The 18,735-nt window shown below is 40.7% G+C and overlaps 1 protein-coding gene and 1 long non-coding RNA gene across 2 annotated transcripts; one reads left to right on the forward strand and one right to left on the reverse strand.

Moving 5' to 3' along the window:
* Positions 1 to 196: 196 nt before the first annotated feature.
* phkg1a (phosphorylase kinase, gamma 1a (muscle)) lies at positions 197 to 14,314 on the forward strand. Its single transcript, XM_083985866.1, has 10 exons — positions 197 to 379; positions 1,660 to 1,807; positions 6,125 to 6,303; positions 6,986 to 7,040; positions 7,132 to 7,197; positions 7,310 to 7,473; positions 9,066 to 9,156; positions 9,434 to 9,587; positions 9,701 to 9,826; positions 12,336 to 14,314. The coding sequence occupies exons 2-10, from the start codon at positions 1,725 to 1,727 to the stop codon at positions 12,600 to 12,602; spliced, it is 1,185 nt and encodes a 394-aa protein (XP_083841992.1). The 5' UTR covers positions 197 to 379; positions 1,660 to 1,724; the 3' UTR covers positions 12,603 to 14,314.
* Positions 14,130 to 16,571, reverse strand: LOC310996462. The gene is made up of 3 exons (XR_014595898.1): positions 16,436 to 16,571; positions 15,899 to 16,003; positions 14,130 to 14,251 (listed from the first exon to the last, which is right to left on the reverse strand). It is a non-coding gene; the product is annotated as an uncharacterized lncRNA (long non-coding RNA).
* Between the last annotated feature and the right edge of the window lie 2,164 nt (positions 16,572 to 18,735).

An 18,735-nucleotide genomic window follows, 5' to 3' on the forward strand; every position in this document is an offset into this window, starting at 1 on the left:
CCAGCCTCAATGCAAATGCAATGCAAGTGAACGTTGCATGTGCTCTAATATAATGTTGGTAATGGGGGGGGGGGGGGGCAGCCCTGCTCTGTTCTAAATGTCTCAAGAAGGAGCAGTGGGGGTGTTATTTCATGGATCTGGTTTTTGTGTGGGCACGCGTTCAGAGTGTGACACTGCTGCTGCTGCTGCTGTAGAAGCAACAATTTATTTTTGGCATCTGACATTAGAGCTCACCCTTTGCAATGGCTGGAGCGGCCCCACAAAGCAGCGACAGCACCGCGGCTTGGCTGGGTCTCTTTGTCCGTCCTCCTCCACTTAGTGAACACAGCCGAGTATTAATGATGATGGATATCCTTAGTATCAGGGACTGAGCGACACGGTGAGTGATCCAGCTTTTGTTTCTCTCCTCTTGTCTGTTTTTTTCTTTTCTTTTTTTCCTTCCAATGTCTTTATTATTGGAGCCAGTGAAAGGTCAAATAGTGAGAGCGGATGAGATCCAGTTCACACACATTGCTGTTACTGGTGTACAGGCTGCGAGTATGTCGAGCATGACACCAAGACCGGGACGATAACTTGTTGTGTGGGTCCAAAACTGACTGTTTGTTCGCTTGCAGCAACATGCACGTGACAGCTGACTATTCAAACACTTTAATTGTAAGTTTACAAAATGTTTTGTGCATTAGCAATAGTGATAAAGGCAACACCATGAAAACCTATTAAATAGCCTCATTTGATTTCAATCCATGGGCCAGAAAAAATGTTATAGCTCTTCTGTTATCCATCAATCTATTTATTTTTAATTCACAAAACCAATGTACAAGACAATAGAAGAAATTAAGTTTTAGAAAATAAATCCAGCTATCTATCTCATTAGATTAGTTGGTTTAATTTCCATTTTACTAATAATTGTCAAGAGTTTTTAAATGAAAGAATGAGCTCATAAATATTCAGAAACCCAGCTCAGCCATGTGAGTACGATTTAGTCCCCGGTCTGAATGACAGTGTGAAACAGGAGTAGAGCAGTGCATGTACACTTGAACTTTACTTAGTGCCCATTTTATGCACCTTAATAGCTCTACTCGTAGTAGCTACAGAAGAACATATTGTACTTTTTACTCTACTACAAATGTTGCACAGTTTATACATTCTGCATATTTAATTTGGCACAGTTTATTCTATTTATTCTAATTTTAGTATTTTATCTCATACATAATTTATTAGGATGAATATAGTATGTATATTTTGTCTAACTTTTCTTATCTCTGTTTTATTTTTGCTCTACCATGCCCTTATTATATTATTATATGTATGCCACTGGATACCTGAATTTCCTTTGGGATCAATAAAGTATCTCTAAGTCTATAGATATTGATTACTTTGCAGATTGTGATTTTACATTGAAACTCCATGATCAGTTTAAGACAGTATAAAAGAAGTGGTATTCTTGATACAGAGAAAACAGCAAATCATCATCTCTGAGTATCTGCCACCACAGTGTGTTGATCCTGGCTGCATAATAAAATTGATTTAGGTTTCTTTACTTTGGTGTGATTTTAGATATCCATCTTGTATCTTGCTCTTGTAAAGGAATAGTTTTACCTTACATTACTTAACTACATTGCCTGAATACTTCTTCAACCATATGTTTTCTGTGTGCAGCCTGTTGTGAGCTGTGAGAGGAGAGCAGTTTAGTACTTTTGGTGGTGAGCCAGCATCACTCCATCATGACCAAAGACGAGGAGATACCCGACTGGGTCGGAGCTCAGGAGTTCTACGACAAGTATGAGCCCAAAGAGATTCTGGGAAGGTAAGTTCACAGAGTACAGGTCTGTGATAACCTGGGTCTGTTGCTCTCTCTGTCGGTCACAGATATCAGCTACATATAAATAGACATAGGGACAGCAAAGAAACTGAGCTGGGTGCTAATGGTTTTAATATGTTATATTTAATACAATAGTTCTGGGAGTTTTGCCCATTCACTTCTCTGCCGAGGGATTTGTGAGAAGACTGACACCATCCTTATGTTTAACATGACACATTAATGTTGAATATGGTGTTACCAGTGATGGGAATAACGGCGTTACTAACGGCGTTATCTTTTTCAGTAACGAGTAATCTAACTAATTACTATTTCCACCGTTACAACGCCGTTACCGTTACCGACAATTAAATGAGGCGCGTTACAAACTACTTTGAAGCCGTTGTCCTCCGACTTGGCTCATCTCATCTCAGACACAGAAGCTGCTAAACTGTTGTTTTTTCCTCCTCTCCTTTGGTGAGGGGAGGGGGGAGGAGGGAGGGACGAGACAACCGCATAAGTGATGATGATTGGTTGAGGCAGAGTAAGGTTTCATGCTAAGCCAATCAGAGGCAGTGTTCAGTTTGTACACAAACCACACACGCACGCAGTTTAGCCTCACACACACAGACTAGCAGAGGGAAGCTGCCGAGATCGGAGGGAAAGTGGAAACAGGCACTACTTTAATCTCCCTGAGGTAAAAGACAAGAACATGTGAGGTGTAGCTACATTATGTCCCGGAGCGAAGTGTTTGTCCTGAGCTTCTGCTCACCTGACTCTGTGCAGCTTCTTCATTAAATCCAAACAGTCCGACACAGCGACGCACTCCTCTTTGACTCTAAAGTCTCTGTAGCTCATCAGCTGGAACTCTTCCAGAGCAGCTACAGCAGCGTTGTGACCTCAACCATGGTTGGTGAGAGCAGAAATGTTGTTGTTGTAGTGAAAATGGGCGGGCTCGTGAAGACGCGAATTTACACAAAGTCAAAACGAGCGATAAATCGCATTTCTCGCGTATCTCGCGTTTGGTCGCGCGTATAAACTCGAGCGAAAAAAAAGCGTTCCTCGTGTTTGGCGGGAAGCCCCTTGCGGGTCTTCCCGCCAAACACGATGAAAAGGACGAAGACGCGAAGGTCCCGTCGCCATAAAAGAATCGGGTGTAGCGTCGCAAAAAAAAAAAAGTCGCGTCTACCGCGTCTCGCGCCTAATCGCGTCTCGCGCCTAATCGCGTCTTTGCGTCACGGCCTTTTACACCGCGGACGTAACGAATAAACGGTGACGGTGTGAACGAACAACATAGAACAGGACCAGACGTGGCGTTGTTTCCTCTTTTCACCTACAGCTCCACTCTCCCTTACTTACACTAACTACTGTTATTGTTGAGAGCAGAGAATTGTGGGATTTGTAGTTTTTGACCAATCGCAGGTTGTGCTCTTTCTTTTTGTGATTTTTCCGGTTCACACATGTTTGTTTTTTTTAGGGGCAAATGCGAGTGAAATGCTCGCCCATGGTGGGCATAAGAAAATGTAAGACCTGTCTAAAATTATTTAAGACTTGAACACAATAATTCAACAAATTTAAGACATTTTAAGACCTAAAATTTAGATTTTCACGTTTTAGACTTTTTAAGACCCCGCGCGCATACCCTGTTATTTCATATAAAAGTTTAAGTGCATACATATTTTATGATGCTGTGTATTATATATTTAAGACCATCTTAGAATTTTCTAATAAATGTAATACTTTTTAAGGCCTTAATTTTAGATACATGAATTTAAGACTTTTTAAAGGTGTACAGAAATGGCCGTTTGTCCTGTTTGTCGCGCCGAGTTGTCACGAGCTGCAACACGAGTTTACCCGAGTGAGGAAAACGAATTTGATTGGTCGTTATCGAGCGGGCGGGATATTCAAAGCTTGGGGCGAGCCCGAGCTCCGTGTGTGTGTGCGTGTCTCAGACGTTGAATGACGGATGACGGATCCAATATCAGTGGCTGGTGAATCGTGTACAGGCTGACGTATAATCCGTGCGCCTGCATTATCCAATGCGAAAAAAAAAATACACACTTTCATCCCGGATTTACTCAAAAATAGAATTTTGCACAAAGTTTGGCCTACAACGTCTGAAAGATGAGTTATCACATTAATTTTATCACCCAAAGTGGGCTCAAATTCAATTTTCTTTTCTGTACACCTTTAAGGATCCGCAGATACCCTGTTGTGCGCTCGCAGCAGGACAGATAATCAGATGGATAATCGGTAAAGTTAATAATTTCACTTAATGTGGCCATGAATAAATTAATTTCGATGTTTCGCCTGTTATTAAACGCAAATCTTGAATAGGTCTCCGCTGTTTTCACATTTAAAAAGGTCTTTGTTGTCTTTGTACAGAGACAATATGAGATTTGCTTGTAGCCACAGCACTTAAAAAACCCACTGTAACCTATTTTCATAGGCACACCAGCCTCGCTTTCAATAAAACACACACTCGCATTCCATAATTGCGATCAGTGAAATATATGAAAACAATAAAATACAATTTAAAAATGAGAGAAAAAAAATCCAAATTCTTCGACATATTTAAACTTAAAAAAAAAGAAAGAAAAAGTAACGCAATAGTTACTTTCCCTGGTAACTAGTTACTATTACAGTATAGTGAAGTAGTGGAGTTACTAACTCAGTTACTTTTTGGGAGAAGTAATTAGTAACTATAACTAATTACTTTTTAAAAGTAACGTTCCCAACACTGGTGATAACCTGGGTCTGTTGCTCTCTCTGTTGGTCACAGTTATAATATCAGCTACATATAAATAGACCTAGGGACAGCAAAGAAACTGAGCTGGGTGCTAATGGTTTTAATATGTTATATTTAATACAATAGTTCTGGGAGTTTTGCCCATTCAATCACTTCTCTGCCGAGGGATTTGTGAGAAGACTGACACCATCCTTATGTTTAACATGACACATTAATGTTGAATATGGTGTTACACACTCAACACATTATTTAGATTTTTCAACTGAGACTTCACTTTGATCTCCTTTGATGTGTGGACGGTACAAAAACAAGCGGAGTGGTTTCCCTGAACTTTCCCAGAAGTCCCCTGAGAAGTGTCAACACAGTGCCAGTGCCTGCTCATTGTCATTCCCCACCAGCTGTCAGACGGTGGTGCTGTTACGTAAGCCGCAGTGTTCGAGGAAGCTGCATTCATTAACTTAGGCATGTTTTTTGGGGGGGACAAAGAGTTTAGTGTTGTGCGCGTTTCCCCGGGATTGGCTGGCGTGCTGATAGGTTACGTAATTTCACTCCCTTGGCCTTTTCTCACATGCAGGTCATGAGGTCACCGGATGTGGACAATGTGTTCAGCTGCGAGTGAAAACACGGCTCAGTCAGCTTCGTAAAACAGAGAGCAGAGAGCTGGCTGTATTAGTCATTGTCAAGTTTCTGTTATAAAATCATAGTGTATATAGACATATGTATATGTATATATATATAGAGAGAGAGGTATAGATGTATACACATATATATGATGAGGTTATAATTAAATTAAAGAGATAGTTCAACATTTTGGCAAATTGGCCCATTGCCATTATCTCCATAGTTTTAGGAGTAGGTTCGTTACCTTTATTTGTCGGTGCAAGCTATTTTTAGAACGGCGGAGCAGAGCGGCGAGCTGCTCAGAGCTACGCTACGGAGGCTCATGGGATTTCTTGGTTTCCCTCATCAAATACACAATCTCCATCTCGTAACGGTCCTTTATTATCTCATAGCGTGGTGAATGTGCAGGTCACAACTTGTCCACCAGAGCGTTTTGGAGTTGTTGGATTGTGAGTTTGATGAGTTTGATGAGGGAAACCGAGAAATCCCATGAGCCTCCGTAGCGTAGCTCTGAGCAGCTCACGGCTCTGCTCCGCCGTTCTAAAAATAGCTTGCACCGACAATTAAAGGTAACGAACCTACAGCTAAGACTATAGGGATTATGGGCCAATTTTCCAAAATGTTGAACTATCCCTTTAACTTGATGTTTTGGTTGTATTTGTATTATGAATACTGAATCCATCCCCCTACACATTCCTCAGTGTTAAAACTTTCTGAACATCTGGGCAGATCTGGTTCACATGTGTATGTGAAACATGGTGGTTTTGATTTTGTCATCAAGAATGAGCAGCATTGATATACTGGATTTAGAAAAAGGGACATTTAAAGGATAAAACAACTGACACACAAACAAAATGTCCTGTAAGTGCAGCTGTTCAAACAGAAACAAGGAACAGATCGCACACCGGGGCTGTAGAAGATAAGAAGGTTGATGATGTGTTTGTCGCCTCGGGCAGGGGAGTGAGCAGTGTGGTGCGTCGCTGCATCGACAAAAACACGTCCGTGGGCTACGCGGTGAAGATCATCGACATCACCCCCTCGGACAAGATGACCGCGCAGGAGATCGAGGAGCTCAGGGAGGCCACGGTGAAGGAGATCGACATCCTCAAGAAAGTGTACGGACAGGACAACATCAGTAAGCACGATCCTCAGATTCTACACTGCAGCAACTCAAATATCTCACCAAGAATATTTGTCTAATTTCTAGTCAAAATGTCATTTCTAGTCAAAACAAATCTCATTCTACTTCAAATAAGACTCATCACATTAAAAAGTAGCTTGTTTTTAGACACTTTTTTTTTACTTCTTTCAAGCAGTTTTTCACTTGAAATAAGTAGAAAAATCTGACAGTGGAGCAAGTTTTTCTTTCTTATCACAAGCACAAAAATCTTCTTTCACTGGCAGATTTTTCTACTTATTTCAAGTGAATATTTGTTTGAAACAAGTAAAAATGAACTAAAAACAAGTTAATTTTTAGGTGATGAGTCTTATTTTAAAGTGGAAAGAGATTAGTTTAGACTAGAAATGAGACATTTTGACAAGAAAAAAGGACAAATATTCTTGGAAAGATTCAGAGTTTTTGCAGTGTAACTGAAAAGCTTTAGTCAGACAATCCACTGAAGTGTCGACACCAGAGTAGCCCAGTTGTCCTGATGTTGCTGACACAAAGCAAAGAGCCTTTATCCCACTAACCTGCTGCAGAGGTCAGCTGTGTGGTGATATTATCTACTGATTTAAGCCCCTTTTGTTTTGCCTGTCGTGATTGAATGAGTGAATGTGTCAAAAGCGTTTCTCTCTCTCTCTCTCTCTGTCTCCAGTTCAGCTCAAAGACTGCTTTGAGTCCAAAGCCTTCTTCTTCTTGATTTTTGACCTGTAAGTGTCAGATCTCAACTTTTTTACACAGCTACGTTTTAAACTCAAAAAGCAGAATTTGTTCCAAAAATATTATTGTCTTTCCCTCCAGGATGAAAAGGGGTGAACTTTTTGACTACCTCACAGAGAAAGTTACTCTGAGTGAGAAGGAAACCAGGTCAGTGAGTGTGTTCTTTCGTATTTTTTATTTATTTATTTATTTAGACAGGAGAGAAAAAGATTAATCTTGAAAGAGTTTGGCCTGTGTTTGTTTTTTTGTTTTTTTTTAGGAACATCATGCGCTCTCTGCTGGAGGTGGTTCAGTTTCTTCACAACCAGAACATCGTTCACCGGGACCTGAAGCCTGAGAACATCCTCTTGGACGACGACATGAACATCAAACTCACCGACTTTGGCTTTTCTGTGCAAATACAGCCGGGAGAGAAGCTAAAAGGTCAGTGATGAATGAACGTGAAGACCTCAAACTCTTCGCTATACCTGAAACCACTGAACAATATAAAAAAAAAAACACAGATTCAGCAGAAATGAAGTGTCCTGCTTCAGTAAAATCACAGCCGACTGTGTGTTTCCCGGTACACCAGCTGCCGGTGATTGGTGGAGAATGTAGATCTGGTTGCACAACATGCTCCCCTCTCTCGTAGCTGCCCCTAGAAAGGTTAAGGTGCAACAGGACACTCGGATCTATTTGGTGTGGTCCCAGACACTCGGAACACACTGACCTTTTCCAGACAGGCTCCTGTGAAAACAGCTGCTCATTAGTGGTGGGAACTGCCCAACGTGGCAGTAGCTACTACAGTAGTGGTACAAAATGATGATGAAGTGGGATCATTTGGCTGTGTTTGTACTATATCAGTATGTGATATCTTAGATGACTTCCATATCTTCACTGACCAACAAAATGCACAGTGCATCTTCTTGAAGGCATAGTTCAATATTTTTGGCAAATAGTCCCATTGCCATAATCCCTGAGGTTCGTTTTACCTTTAATTGTCGGTGCAAGCTATTTTTAGAACGGCGGAGCAGAGCCGCAAGCTGCTCAGAGCTACGCTACGGAGGCTCATTATGGGATTTCTTGGTTTCCCTCATCAAACTCATCAAATACACAATCCAACAACTCCACAACGCTCTGGTGGACAAGTTGTGACCTGCACATTCACCACGCTAGGAGATAATAACACAACGTTACCAGACAGAGTTGTTTTAGAGGGAAATTCATGCAAAGCCGTGTTCCCGTCGGGGCAATTTTTCCGGCAAGCAGTCTCTGCATTTGCCTCGAAAACAACTCCGTCTCGTAACGTTCAGGTCACAACGTTTTGGAGTTGTTGGATTGTGTATTTGATGAGTTTGATGAGGGAAACCAAGAAATCCCATTAGCCTCCGTAGCGTAGCTCTGAGCAGCTCGCGGCTCTGCTCCTCCGTTCTAAAAATAGCTTGCACTTGCATTATATTTGGGTGTTTGCATTAAAGGTAACGGACCTACTCCTAAGACTATAAGGATTGTGGCAATGGGCCAATTTGCCAAAATGTTGAACTATCCCAACAATAAGATAAATGTTAAAAAATAAAAGAGGGAATAAAATGATTGAATACAGGCCAGACATCTTCCACAAAGAACATGCTTTACTCCAGTATTGTAACAGTTAAGCTCCTAGGCTGCGCACACATACACAGAAATGACAGCCTGTTGCCTGTCGATTCTCCTGTACTATGTTCCCCTTGTAAATCTCTGGTCACATTCATTGGATAACTGGTGGTAATGGTCAGTAGGATGCCGCATTAGAGCATCTGCAGTCTGTCTGAGTGAGAGATTGTATTGCTCTTTTTCACCCCTGCCCATTAGGTTCCAATGATCACTGAGGGGCAGTACTGTACAAGCAGGATAATAACACCACGACAATAACACGACATGGTGCCCACTTTGCTGCCAAAGCCCTGATTGTTTCACAGCCCATTTTAAAATAAATGTTGAAATAAAACACAGTTTTACACGAAATGAACATTTTCATTTTGACCCGTGTGTTGCAGAGGTGTGTGGGACCCCTGGTTACCTCGCCCCAGAGATCATCGAGTGCTCCATGGATGCAGGACACGCAGGATATGGGACTCCTGTGGACATGTGAGTGTTCATGATTTTAGCCATTTTAAGTGGGAATAAATGTGGGGGTGTTAATTTCAGTTTTAATTGTTTAGATATTACTTGAATCTCCCAGTATTGTTAAAATTGATATTAAATATTCATATGTCCAAATATGTTTAAATAAAAACACACACACACACACACAGGCTTTCATAGGGCATCCTAACTTTTTCACATGACTGTATAAACTGAATTACATACAAGCAACAGTAAACCCACTTCCTGAGCTTGGCCGTCCTCTGGTTTATGATTGCAGATGGAGTTCAGGAGTGATCATGTACACGCTGCTCGCCGGCTCTCCTCCCTTCTGGCACAGGAAACAGATGATGATGCTGCGTATGATCTTGGCCGGCACCTACGACTTCTCATCTCCAGAATGGGAAGACCGCTCGGACACTGTGAAAGATCTGGTTGGTGTTTTCTTCCAGTATTAATGATAGCTTTACAGGTGGTGACATCAAAAATGTAAATACCCCATAACGGATTTAATGAACAGGACTCTGCGTGTGGTCTCTCTCCTCAGATCTCCCGGATGCTGGTGGTCGACCCGAGTAAACGTTTCACAGCCACAGATGTTCTCAACCACTCGTTCTTCTCGCAGTATGTGGTTCATGAAGTACGAGAGTTCAGCCCCTACAGGCGCTTCAAGGTGAGATGAGAGAGATTTGGTGCAATTAATAAAAGCATAGCACAGACTCTGTTGTTAAAGGGATAGTTCAACATTTTGGCAAATTGGCCCATTGCCATAATCGCTAATAGTCATAGCAGTAGGTTCGTTACCTTTAATTGTCGGTGCAAGCTATTTTTAGAACGGAGGAGCGGAGTGGCAGGCTGCTCAGGGCTATGCTATGGAGGCTAAGGGAATTTCTTGGTTTCCCTCATCAAATACACAATCCAACAACTCCAAAACGCTCTGGTGGACAAGTTGTGACCTGCACATTCACCACGCTATGAGATAATAATGGAACGTTACCAGACAGAGTTGTTTTAGAGGTAAATTCATGCAAAACCACTGACAGTTTTTCAGCAAGCAGTCTCTGTATTTACCTCGAAAACGGCTCCGTCTGGTAACGTTCTGTTATTATCTCATAGCGTGGTGAATGTGCAGGTCACAACTTGTCCACCAGAGTGTTTTGGAGTTGTTGGGTTGTGTATTTGATGAGTTTGATGAGGGAAACCAGGAAATTCCATTAGCCTCCATAGCGTAGCTCTGAGCAGCCTGTCGCTCCGCTCCTCCGTTCTAAAAATAGCTTGCACCGACAAATAAAGGTAACAAACCTACTGCTATGACTATAGCGATTATGGCAATGGGCCAATTTGCCAAAATGTTGAACTATCCCTTTAACCTTCCATCATGCAGGTCAGATCATTGATTTAACCCCAAAAACAAAGTAAAATGTTTCATCTTATACATGTTTTACAATTAATTAACTTAATTACTGTTCACTAGAGTAGGCTACTTATTTTAATGTCAAATAAATATTGAATCTTGAGATAAAAGCAACACATGGGACATTTTGAAAGTGATTATCTGCCATTTAGAACATGGCTCTAACCTTCAGGGTTTATTTCTCCATAACAACCTCTGAACTATACATTATCCCTTACATAAACAATGTCCAGTCAGTGAGACACTGATGAATTCTCCACATTTTAACCCTCCTGTTGTCCTTCTGGGTCAAATTGACCCAATCTGTTCCCTTCCTTCTTTCCTTCTTTCGTCCTTCCTTTCTCTTTTGATCCAATTGACCTAATCTGTTCCCTCCCTCCATCCTTCTTTCCACAATCCTTTTCCCCTCCCTTCCTTCCTTCTTTCCCTTCTCCTTCCTTCCTTAAACGAATTTGTTCCCTCCTTCCATCTTTCTTTCCTTCCTTTTCCCCTTCTCTCTTTCCACAATCCTTTCTCGCTCCCTCCCTTCCTTCCTTCCCTTCTGACCCAATCTGTTCCCTCCCTCCATCTATCTTTCCTTCCCTTTTCCCTTACTTCTATCCTCCCATTTTTCCCTTTGTCCTTCCTTCCTTCTATCCCTTCGCCCTTCCTTCTTTCCCTTCATCCTTCCTTCCTGCCTTCCTCCTATCCCTTCGTCCTTCCTTCCTTCTATCCCTTCATCCTTCCTGCCTTCCTTCCTTCCTTCTATCCCTTCGTCCTTCCTTCCTTCTATCCCTTCATCCTTCCTTCTATCCTTTCGTCCTTCCTTCCTTCTTTCCCTTCATCCTTCCTTCCTGCCTTCCTCCTATCCCTTCGTCCTTCCTTCCTTCTATCCCTTCATCCTTCCTTCTATCCTTTCATCCTTCCTTCCGTCCTTGACCCAGGACCCAACAGGAGGGTTGTTACAGTTTTTCTCAATTGCTAAAACACTAAACCCTGTTGTCTGAACCAAATTCTCAGTTGCCTGAACCCACTGATTGAATCAGTCACTTCTTTTGGCAAAACCATCAGCACTTTTCACCTGTTGAGACACAACTTACCAACACATTTTCATTGTGATGCACCTGTGTTGCAAAATGCTGAGCACAGGTGGCAAAAGTCAAACACAAGTAAAGCACAAGTTTCACCAGTTGAACACAACAACTCAAAATTGATAACACTTATGTCCAATGATGTGAGGGCACATACTGTAAGCCAGTTCAGGATGAAGTCCTGTGGTCTGATCCAGTACAGAGAAATGATGCTGTGGCTGAGTTACGCACTTCTCATTTCTATATTTTTGTACTTTATTTTTACGTAGGCTTACTGCATACAAGTGCTAAATGCACAAGATTTCTGTTTGTCTTTGTACTGTACAAGTGCTACGTGTAAATTAATAAACATTTATTTCTACAGATTCATGTCCTGAGCATTGTGTTTTCTATTTGTCTATGTAGTGTTTAGTGACTGCTCAGTAGTGTTTTTAATTTTGATTGACTCGGGGCACGATTTGACAACATAGTTCAGTTTTGGGCACAGATTGAACTGTTTTGAGGTGAAAGTTTGGTTTTGCAAGAAGAGTCTGAGGTTTTGTGAATGTAGCTTGAAAATTGGGGTTTGTGTTCACAGTTTAGAGAAAATGAGAGAAGCTTTCAAGAAATGTGTCTTAGCAATCGAGAAAAACTGTAAACAGACAACCACCACTGCCCTGACCTTCACTGCCCTCTCTCTCTCTCTCTCTCTCCGTCAGGTCATCTGCATGACGGTGCTCGCCACCATGAGGATCTACTGCAACTACCGCCGCGCCAAGCCCGTCACCAAGGAGGTGATCCAGAGCGACCCGTACGCCGTCAAGCCCATCCGCAAGCTCATCGACGCCTGCGCCTTCAAGATCTACGGCCACTGGGTCAAGAAGGGCCAGACCCAGAACAGGGCTGCACTCTTCGAGAACACTCCCAAAGCCATCCTGCTGTCGATCGGGGCCGAGGCAGATGAGCCGAGCCACAGCATCTGGTAACACACGACTCGTTTCCTCGTTTCCTCGGGGCAGATCTGCTGAAGCTTTTACTTGTCCTCCGTGTGGCTTTTTGTACCTTTCATCGTCGTGCAAAAGAAACGAACTGGTAAAAATTAACGGCCGCCTACAGTATACCGCCAGATGAGCTTCACAAGTCTGCCTTTAATTTGGGGCAACTTATTCTCTAATGAATCTTAAAGGCAGTTATTTATTACCAGAGATATTGTGCCAAGCGTGGCAAAAACCAAGACATCTGGAGCACTATACCAGTGAGAGGATGTGTCACTGTTTAACTACTTGTTTGCTTTTGTAAAGGTAGAAAAAATTACTGTAAAATAAGTGTTTGATTGTCCCCATTCTTAAATGTATATGCTGTTTTAAGTTATTTTTGTTGTGCATGTTTAAAACAAATTGTTTCTTCAACTCCCAGCAACAATCTTCATATCCCAAAAGTGGACTCATTATCTCCATCATATCATATCTCTTACTGTATGAAGTACATTGACTTGTGTTGTTCATTGTGAGCATATGCAGAATATGAATGTCCCACTTGGAATGATTGGTTTCTGGTTGTGATGATATGGAGAAACAAGTCACTCTGTCCTCATTATGAACATGTTTTATTAGAAATGTGAAACCTGGATTTAGCAGCTGAAGCAAAACTTGTGGAAATATCTTACAATGGAACTGCATACTTGAAATGCCATTTTTCTCTGGCTACTTGATCGTTATGCAGCGTGTACCAGCTTCCAGGGGAGACGATAGCACTTGAAATGTATGCAATGTATGCTATGAATTTATTTATTAAAACTTGCATTACATTTAAATTCAAAGTCTTTTTTTTGTTTTGTAAAGGGTTTGTTGATTGTGAGTGTTAATGCTCTTTTTCCAACAACTTAAAGCTCAAAAACACAAGATCCGTTCTGATGAATTACATGTTTATTAGAAAAGAATGAGGTACATTCACATCCATGACATCTTCTATATAACTAATCCACTGCAACTTTCTTTCTCGTACAAGATTTGATCTTTTCATGGTGGAGCTGTGGGTAAAAGCAGAGAGAAAAAGGTTTTACTTTATAAAGATCACAAGTTGATCTTGTTCCTTTGGTTTTTCCATTTCTGTGTTCTTACCATGGGTGTTGAAGCTGACAGAGCTTTCCGACAGTCCTGTCACAACAAAACCAGACAGTGGTGGATCTGCAGAATTTAGTAAAAAAAAAAAAACAGAAGAAAAATCAATCTCAATCTATAAGCAAGAGGAAATCTGGCAGAGCAGCATCTGCAGCTCCCAAGTGCATCATTGTCCTCATTCCTGTGCAGCTGGAGGAGGCTCAGAGCAGCACTCGTCCTGTTGTTTCACAGAAATTAGATAATACTTTTGCATGGTGTCTGACTGTGTCCACCACTGACCAGCTGGAACAGAATTCGTCCATGCCTCGTTCTTTTTTTCCCCCCCAATCCTTAAAATAATAATCATGCTGCATTTCACTGTGTGAGGTTGCGACCGTGCAAACCTACCATCATCTGTGTTATCAGTTGTAGCAGCTTCATGTCTCTTGGGCCGGTGCACGGCGACCTGCAGGCTGGCCGAGCGTCACGCAGCCTGCACATCCATCCAGAGTCATGTGTTTCTACACATGCTGCAGCTGGAACCAATAAAAAGAGACAAGAAATCACACAGAGCTCATCTTGGGATTTAACAAAAAAGGGGGGAAAAAAGGGATAATTATAGAACTAAATCATCACAAAATGTCTTCATGCATCAAGCAGCCTGATAAGATATACAGACTGGGATTCAAGCCACAACATGTTGCTGTATTCACTCTGACATTAAGAGTGAGGCACTTGATGAGCGCTCTTCTCTTGTTGTTGAGTCAGTATGTGAAACCAGTTCATTTAGCATGGTGTCTGACTGCATTTACTACTGAGGAGTAACACAGAATTCGGCCATGCATTCAAACAAGCGATATTATTGCAGACGATGAGTGACCTCTCTCTGTGTTTAACCTCCCGTCTCTACGAGGATTAAAGGTCCAGTGTGTAAAAATGGAGGGAAAACCGTGACATCCAGCGTTTAGATTCTAGATTGCAGCGCTCGCACCTCCCGTGATGGTGGCCTCCGAGGACAAAAAAACTTTTTGCCGTTTCCTACTCCTTTGTTGGTTTAATTATGAACGTGAAACGCGCTCTCTGGCTGGCTGGATTTTCAGTTCGGGCTGCTGTATAAACATGGCACCCTAGACACTCTCTAAAGCAAGACCATTGCTATATGTAGATATAAAAGAATTATATAAGTCTACAAAAACCAAACTTATTTTATTTTACAGCGATAATACACTTATACAAATATATTCATGGGTAGTGTATTCAGATTTTGCCCATAAACCTTGCCAATTATTACACACTGGACCTTTAAAATTAACCAATTTTTAAAAGTGCAAAAAAAATTCACATAAAGATCTGTCATGTTTAACATGTAAGGAGCTTATACACCAAGTCCATGACAAAAAATAGGATAAAAGGCCTAATTAGGGTTGAAGAGATCTGCATCCATACCAAAGTGGTACTGACCCCAGAGCTGAACGGGTCAAAAGCCCCACAGATTGTTAAAATGTGGTTGATATAGACCCTTTCAGAGAGTATAAACAAAGACAGGTGTTACCAAGGATACTAATTAAGGCTCCATTCTATTTAGTGTACCAGAGCATTTTCTAATGAGCCACACCTGTCTTTGTTTATACTCTCTGAAAGGGTCTATATAATACGTAACATCACAGCAGGTCAGTGCAAGCACATAACTACCCCGGTTATTTTACTGTGTCATCAAATTGTTTACTGTGTCACTCAATTGTTGAGTATTATGTGAGTGTGTATGTGTCTGGCTATGAGTGTGGTTATTAGAGGAGGATGATTGTCATCTGTGTATTGTATGTGTTTGAATGTGTGATGAGTGTATGTGGCTGTGCTGTTAGTCCCTATTGTGCACTTTATGATTTGCCGCTCCCGTTTCCCTGCTTTTATTAGTGCATTCTGTCAATTTTTTTTAATATTATGGTTATTATGTCCTATTTCAATTAATCTTAATATTGTATCTGTTCCCACTTTACCTGCCCAGGGACTACAGGCGGAAATTTGCAATTGTTGCTATAACCTGGCCCAAAGAATCTCTTCTTGTTTTACAAGATTAATGTTTTTTGTGCATTGTCCCTGTTTTAAATAAATAAATTCATTCATTCAAATGATAAACCTTACTGTCTCAAAGACTAAACACACTTCCACCTGCTCCTCCTCACCTCTGCCACGTGGCCGGCATCATGTCTGAGGACGGGGGCTCCTCCGGTGAGTGGGTCGGAGGAGGAGGTCACGGCATATCCTCCGATGTGATCCTGTGATTTCAACTGCACATAAAAACACAATTAAATAACACGACCATGAGTATATTTGTATAATTTTAGACACATTCAGTGTTGTAGTTTGAAGCCCGGCTAGCTGCTAAGTGCTAACCTCGCCACGCTATAGGACCAGCGGCTACTGTTAGCTTTAGCTTTAATGATTCACACTTCACAGCAGCTTGAATTTCAGTTTTATACCAAACTATAACACAGTGAACTTCTAAATGCTCTTTTATATACAGTCTGTGTGTGGTCCTACTAACCCTCACCCTGTTACAGACAGACCTCTCTCTGCATGTGTCACACGCTGCCCATGCTAACTTACACAAGCTAGCTAACTAACTTACTTCCCACGCGTTTATCGTAAAGATAATCTTGTTATCATTTATTAGCCTGCTCGCTAGCTGCTGTAGAGAGCTGTGCTGGTGGAAAACTCACCTTTTCTCTGGATCTACGTGAAGTTTTACAGCAAACAGGACGATGTCGATTAACAGCGGCATTTTACAGCGGGTGGACCGACACCACCATCGGCTGCTGCTGCTTCTTGTCTTCTACTTCCTGGGTTGGCTTCTTCTCCTTCTTCTTCCGTTTACCGGTATTTCAGGCTCATCACCGCCCCCATCTGGACATGGACAGCTCGTCTGTTGGGTAATGTTTTTTTTTTTTTTTTTTTTTTTCGAACTTTATTGTGTTCAAAATGTACATACATTCTCAAACAGGAAAACTGTTGCATTCTTTTTTTCCCTAAAGATATTACTTTTCTTTTCTTTTTTTTAAACTTTTTTTTTAAGGTCACCACGTGTTTGTACATTTACATGTACACATGAAAAAAGGTCACGTAACATAGACAACATAACAGTCACAACATCATACACATGGAAAAATAAAAAAATAAAAAACATATAACATCAACAATCACATAGACAAACACTCAGAAAATAAATAATAAATAAACATTTAAAAAAAAGATAATAATAAAAAAAAAAAAATTACAACAAGCAGGATAATCACAGTTACAACAACAACATTATGATGATTAAATCAATTGTAGTAGGTTGACCACTTGGCCCATCCCATCTCATATAGTCTGAGGTTACCCCTCATTTTATATGTTACATACTCCATTTGATGTACCTGTTGAATGACATTACTTTTCTTACAATAAAAATAGAAAATTAAATCTACAAGGTTTGGTACTGAATAGTAAAAAGCTATTTTAAATGTGTGAAAAATAAAATAAAATAAAATAAAAAATATAACACAAGTTGAAGGCATTGTACTTATTGGGACTCTTCACAAATAAACAAATTACATCGTATTGCAATTTCCATCATACCATTAATTTTTTCATTTCCATCTGCCAGTAAATTTAAGGAACTAAAATATTTGTTTGGTACATTTTTAAAACAGATTATTGACGGGGATTTACTTTTCCATTTACAACAGTGTATATGGTATTTGCCCAAAAGTAATACTATATTTAACAAATTTGACATTTTTGAGGGGGCATAATCTTTGATCTGTTGGGTAATGTCTTTAAGGACGTGACCTTTTCCTCACAAGTTTGTGCCATTGATCTATTATCCTCCTTTATCCACCAGTAGCATACATGTGTCTATTTGAATATTCCTGCCACTAGTTTTGCCCTCTGCTCCTAATTTCATGTTCATCTTCTCCACCTGGTTATTTCAACATACATTTTACATTCTGCCATTTACTGTAGCCTATGTGTGCTGTTTGTAATGTCTTATATCTTGAGTAATAACAAACTGATCTGTTTTTTTTTTATGTCTTAACACACAATACAACCTTCACAATGCAATGATGTCTTTAAACACATCAATGTTGCGTAGGAAATATATATTTTATTTACATCTCTTTGATTCTGCTGATTTCTCCTGCCCTGTGAATGTTGGCCTGTTATTCCCAAACTAGCCATTATAACAGGGGAGGGATGGTGTGAACAGAACTCCAGCCTAAAGTAGAGAAGTCTGCAGAATAAGGGTTACGGTAGGGTTATTTTGTAACTTTCCTATTGATACAGTATCTGACCTGACACATTCCCAGCTGCCAGATACTGTCCTCCCTGTGAATTCTGCACTAGCATGTGGGACTTAGCTGTTATAGTTGGGGAAGTCATTTAGGGAATGGGATGTTTTACTTCCTCGGGAGAAACTGTGATTGTCACAACAGGGGCTGAGTTTGAACAGCTGAAATTCACAGGACTGGTTTGTTACAGAAGTCAGCAAATGTATCTACAATACAACGATTGTATTTATTTTATTTTTTATTATCTAAATACAGATTCAACAGACTGGACATAAGTAAAAGACAGTAAAAGACTCATCTCCCTGACCTGCAGAACTGAAAGATTTAAGAGGTCATTTGTTCCTGCTGCAATCGTTTTATATAACACTTGTTAAAATGTTTTTTGTGTTCATCTTTTTTGTGTCATTGTTGTGTGAGCTACTGGACTAACTTGAATTTCCCTGCTAGGGATGAATAAAGTATTCTCCATCTATCTGTAAGACCTCCTCCCTACTTTCACCCCTGGATAATGCTGTTGTTTTTGTGTGTGTTTTTATGCCTCAAAATAGACTAAATAAACATAATCTAAAGAAATTCAAAAAAATTATTTATTTTTGGAAGTTTTTGGGATTTGTTGACTGTAGGCAACATTGTACCATTACGGTTCGTCATATACTGTATTAGAAACACCAGTCTCTGTAGACTTTCAC

Source organism: Trachurus trachurus (assembly GCF_905171665.1).
Source record: "Trachurus trachurus genome assembly, chromosome: 13".
Lineage (NCBI taxonomy): Eukaryota > Metazoa > Chordata > Actinopteri > Carangiformes > Carangidae > Trachurus > Trachurus trachurus.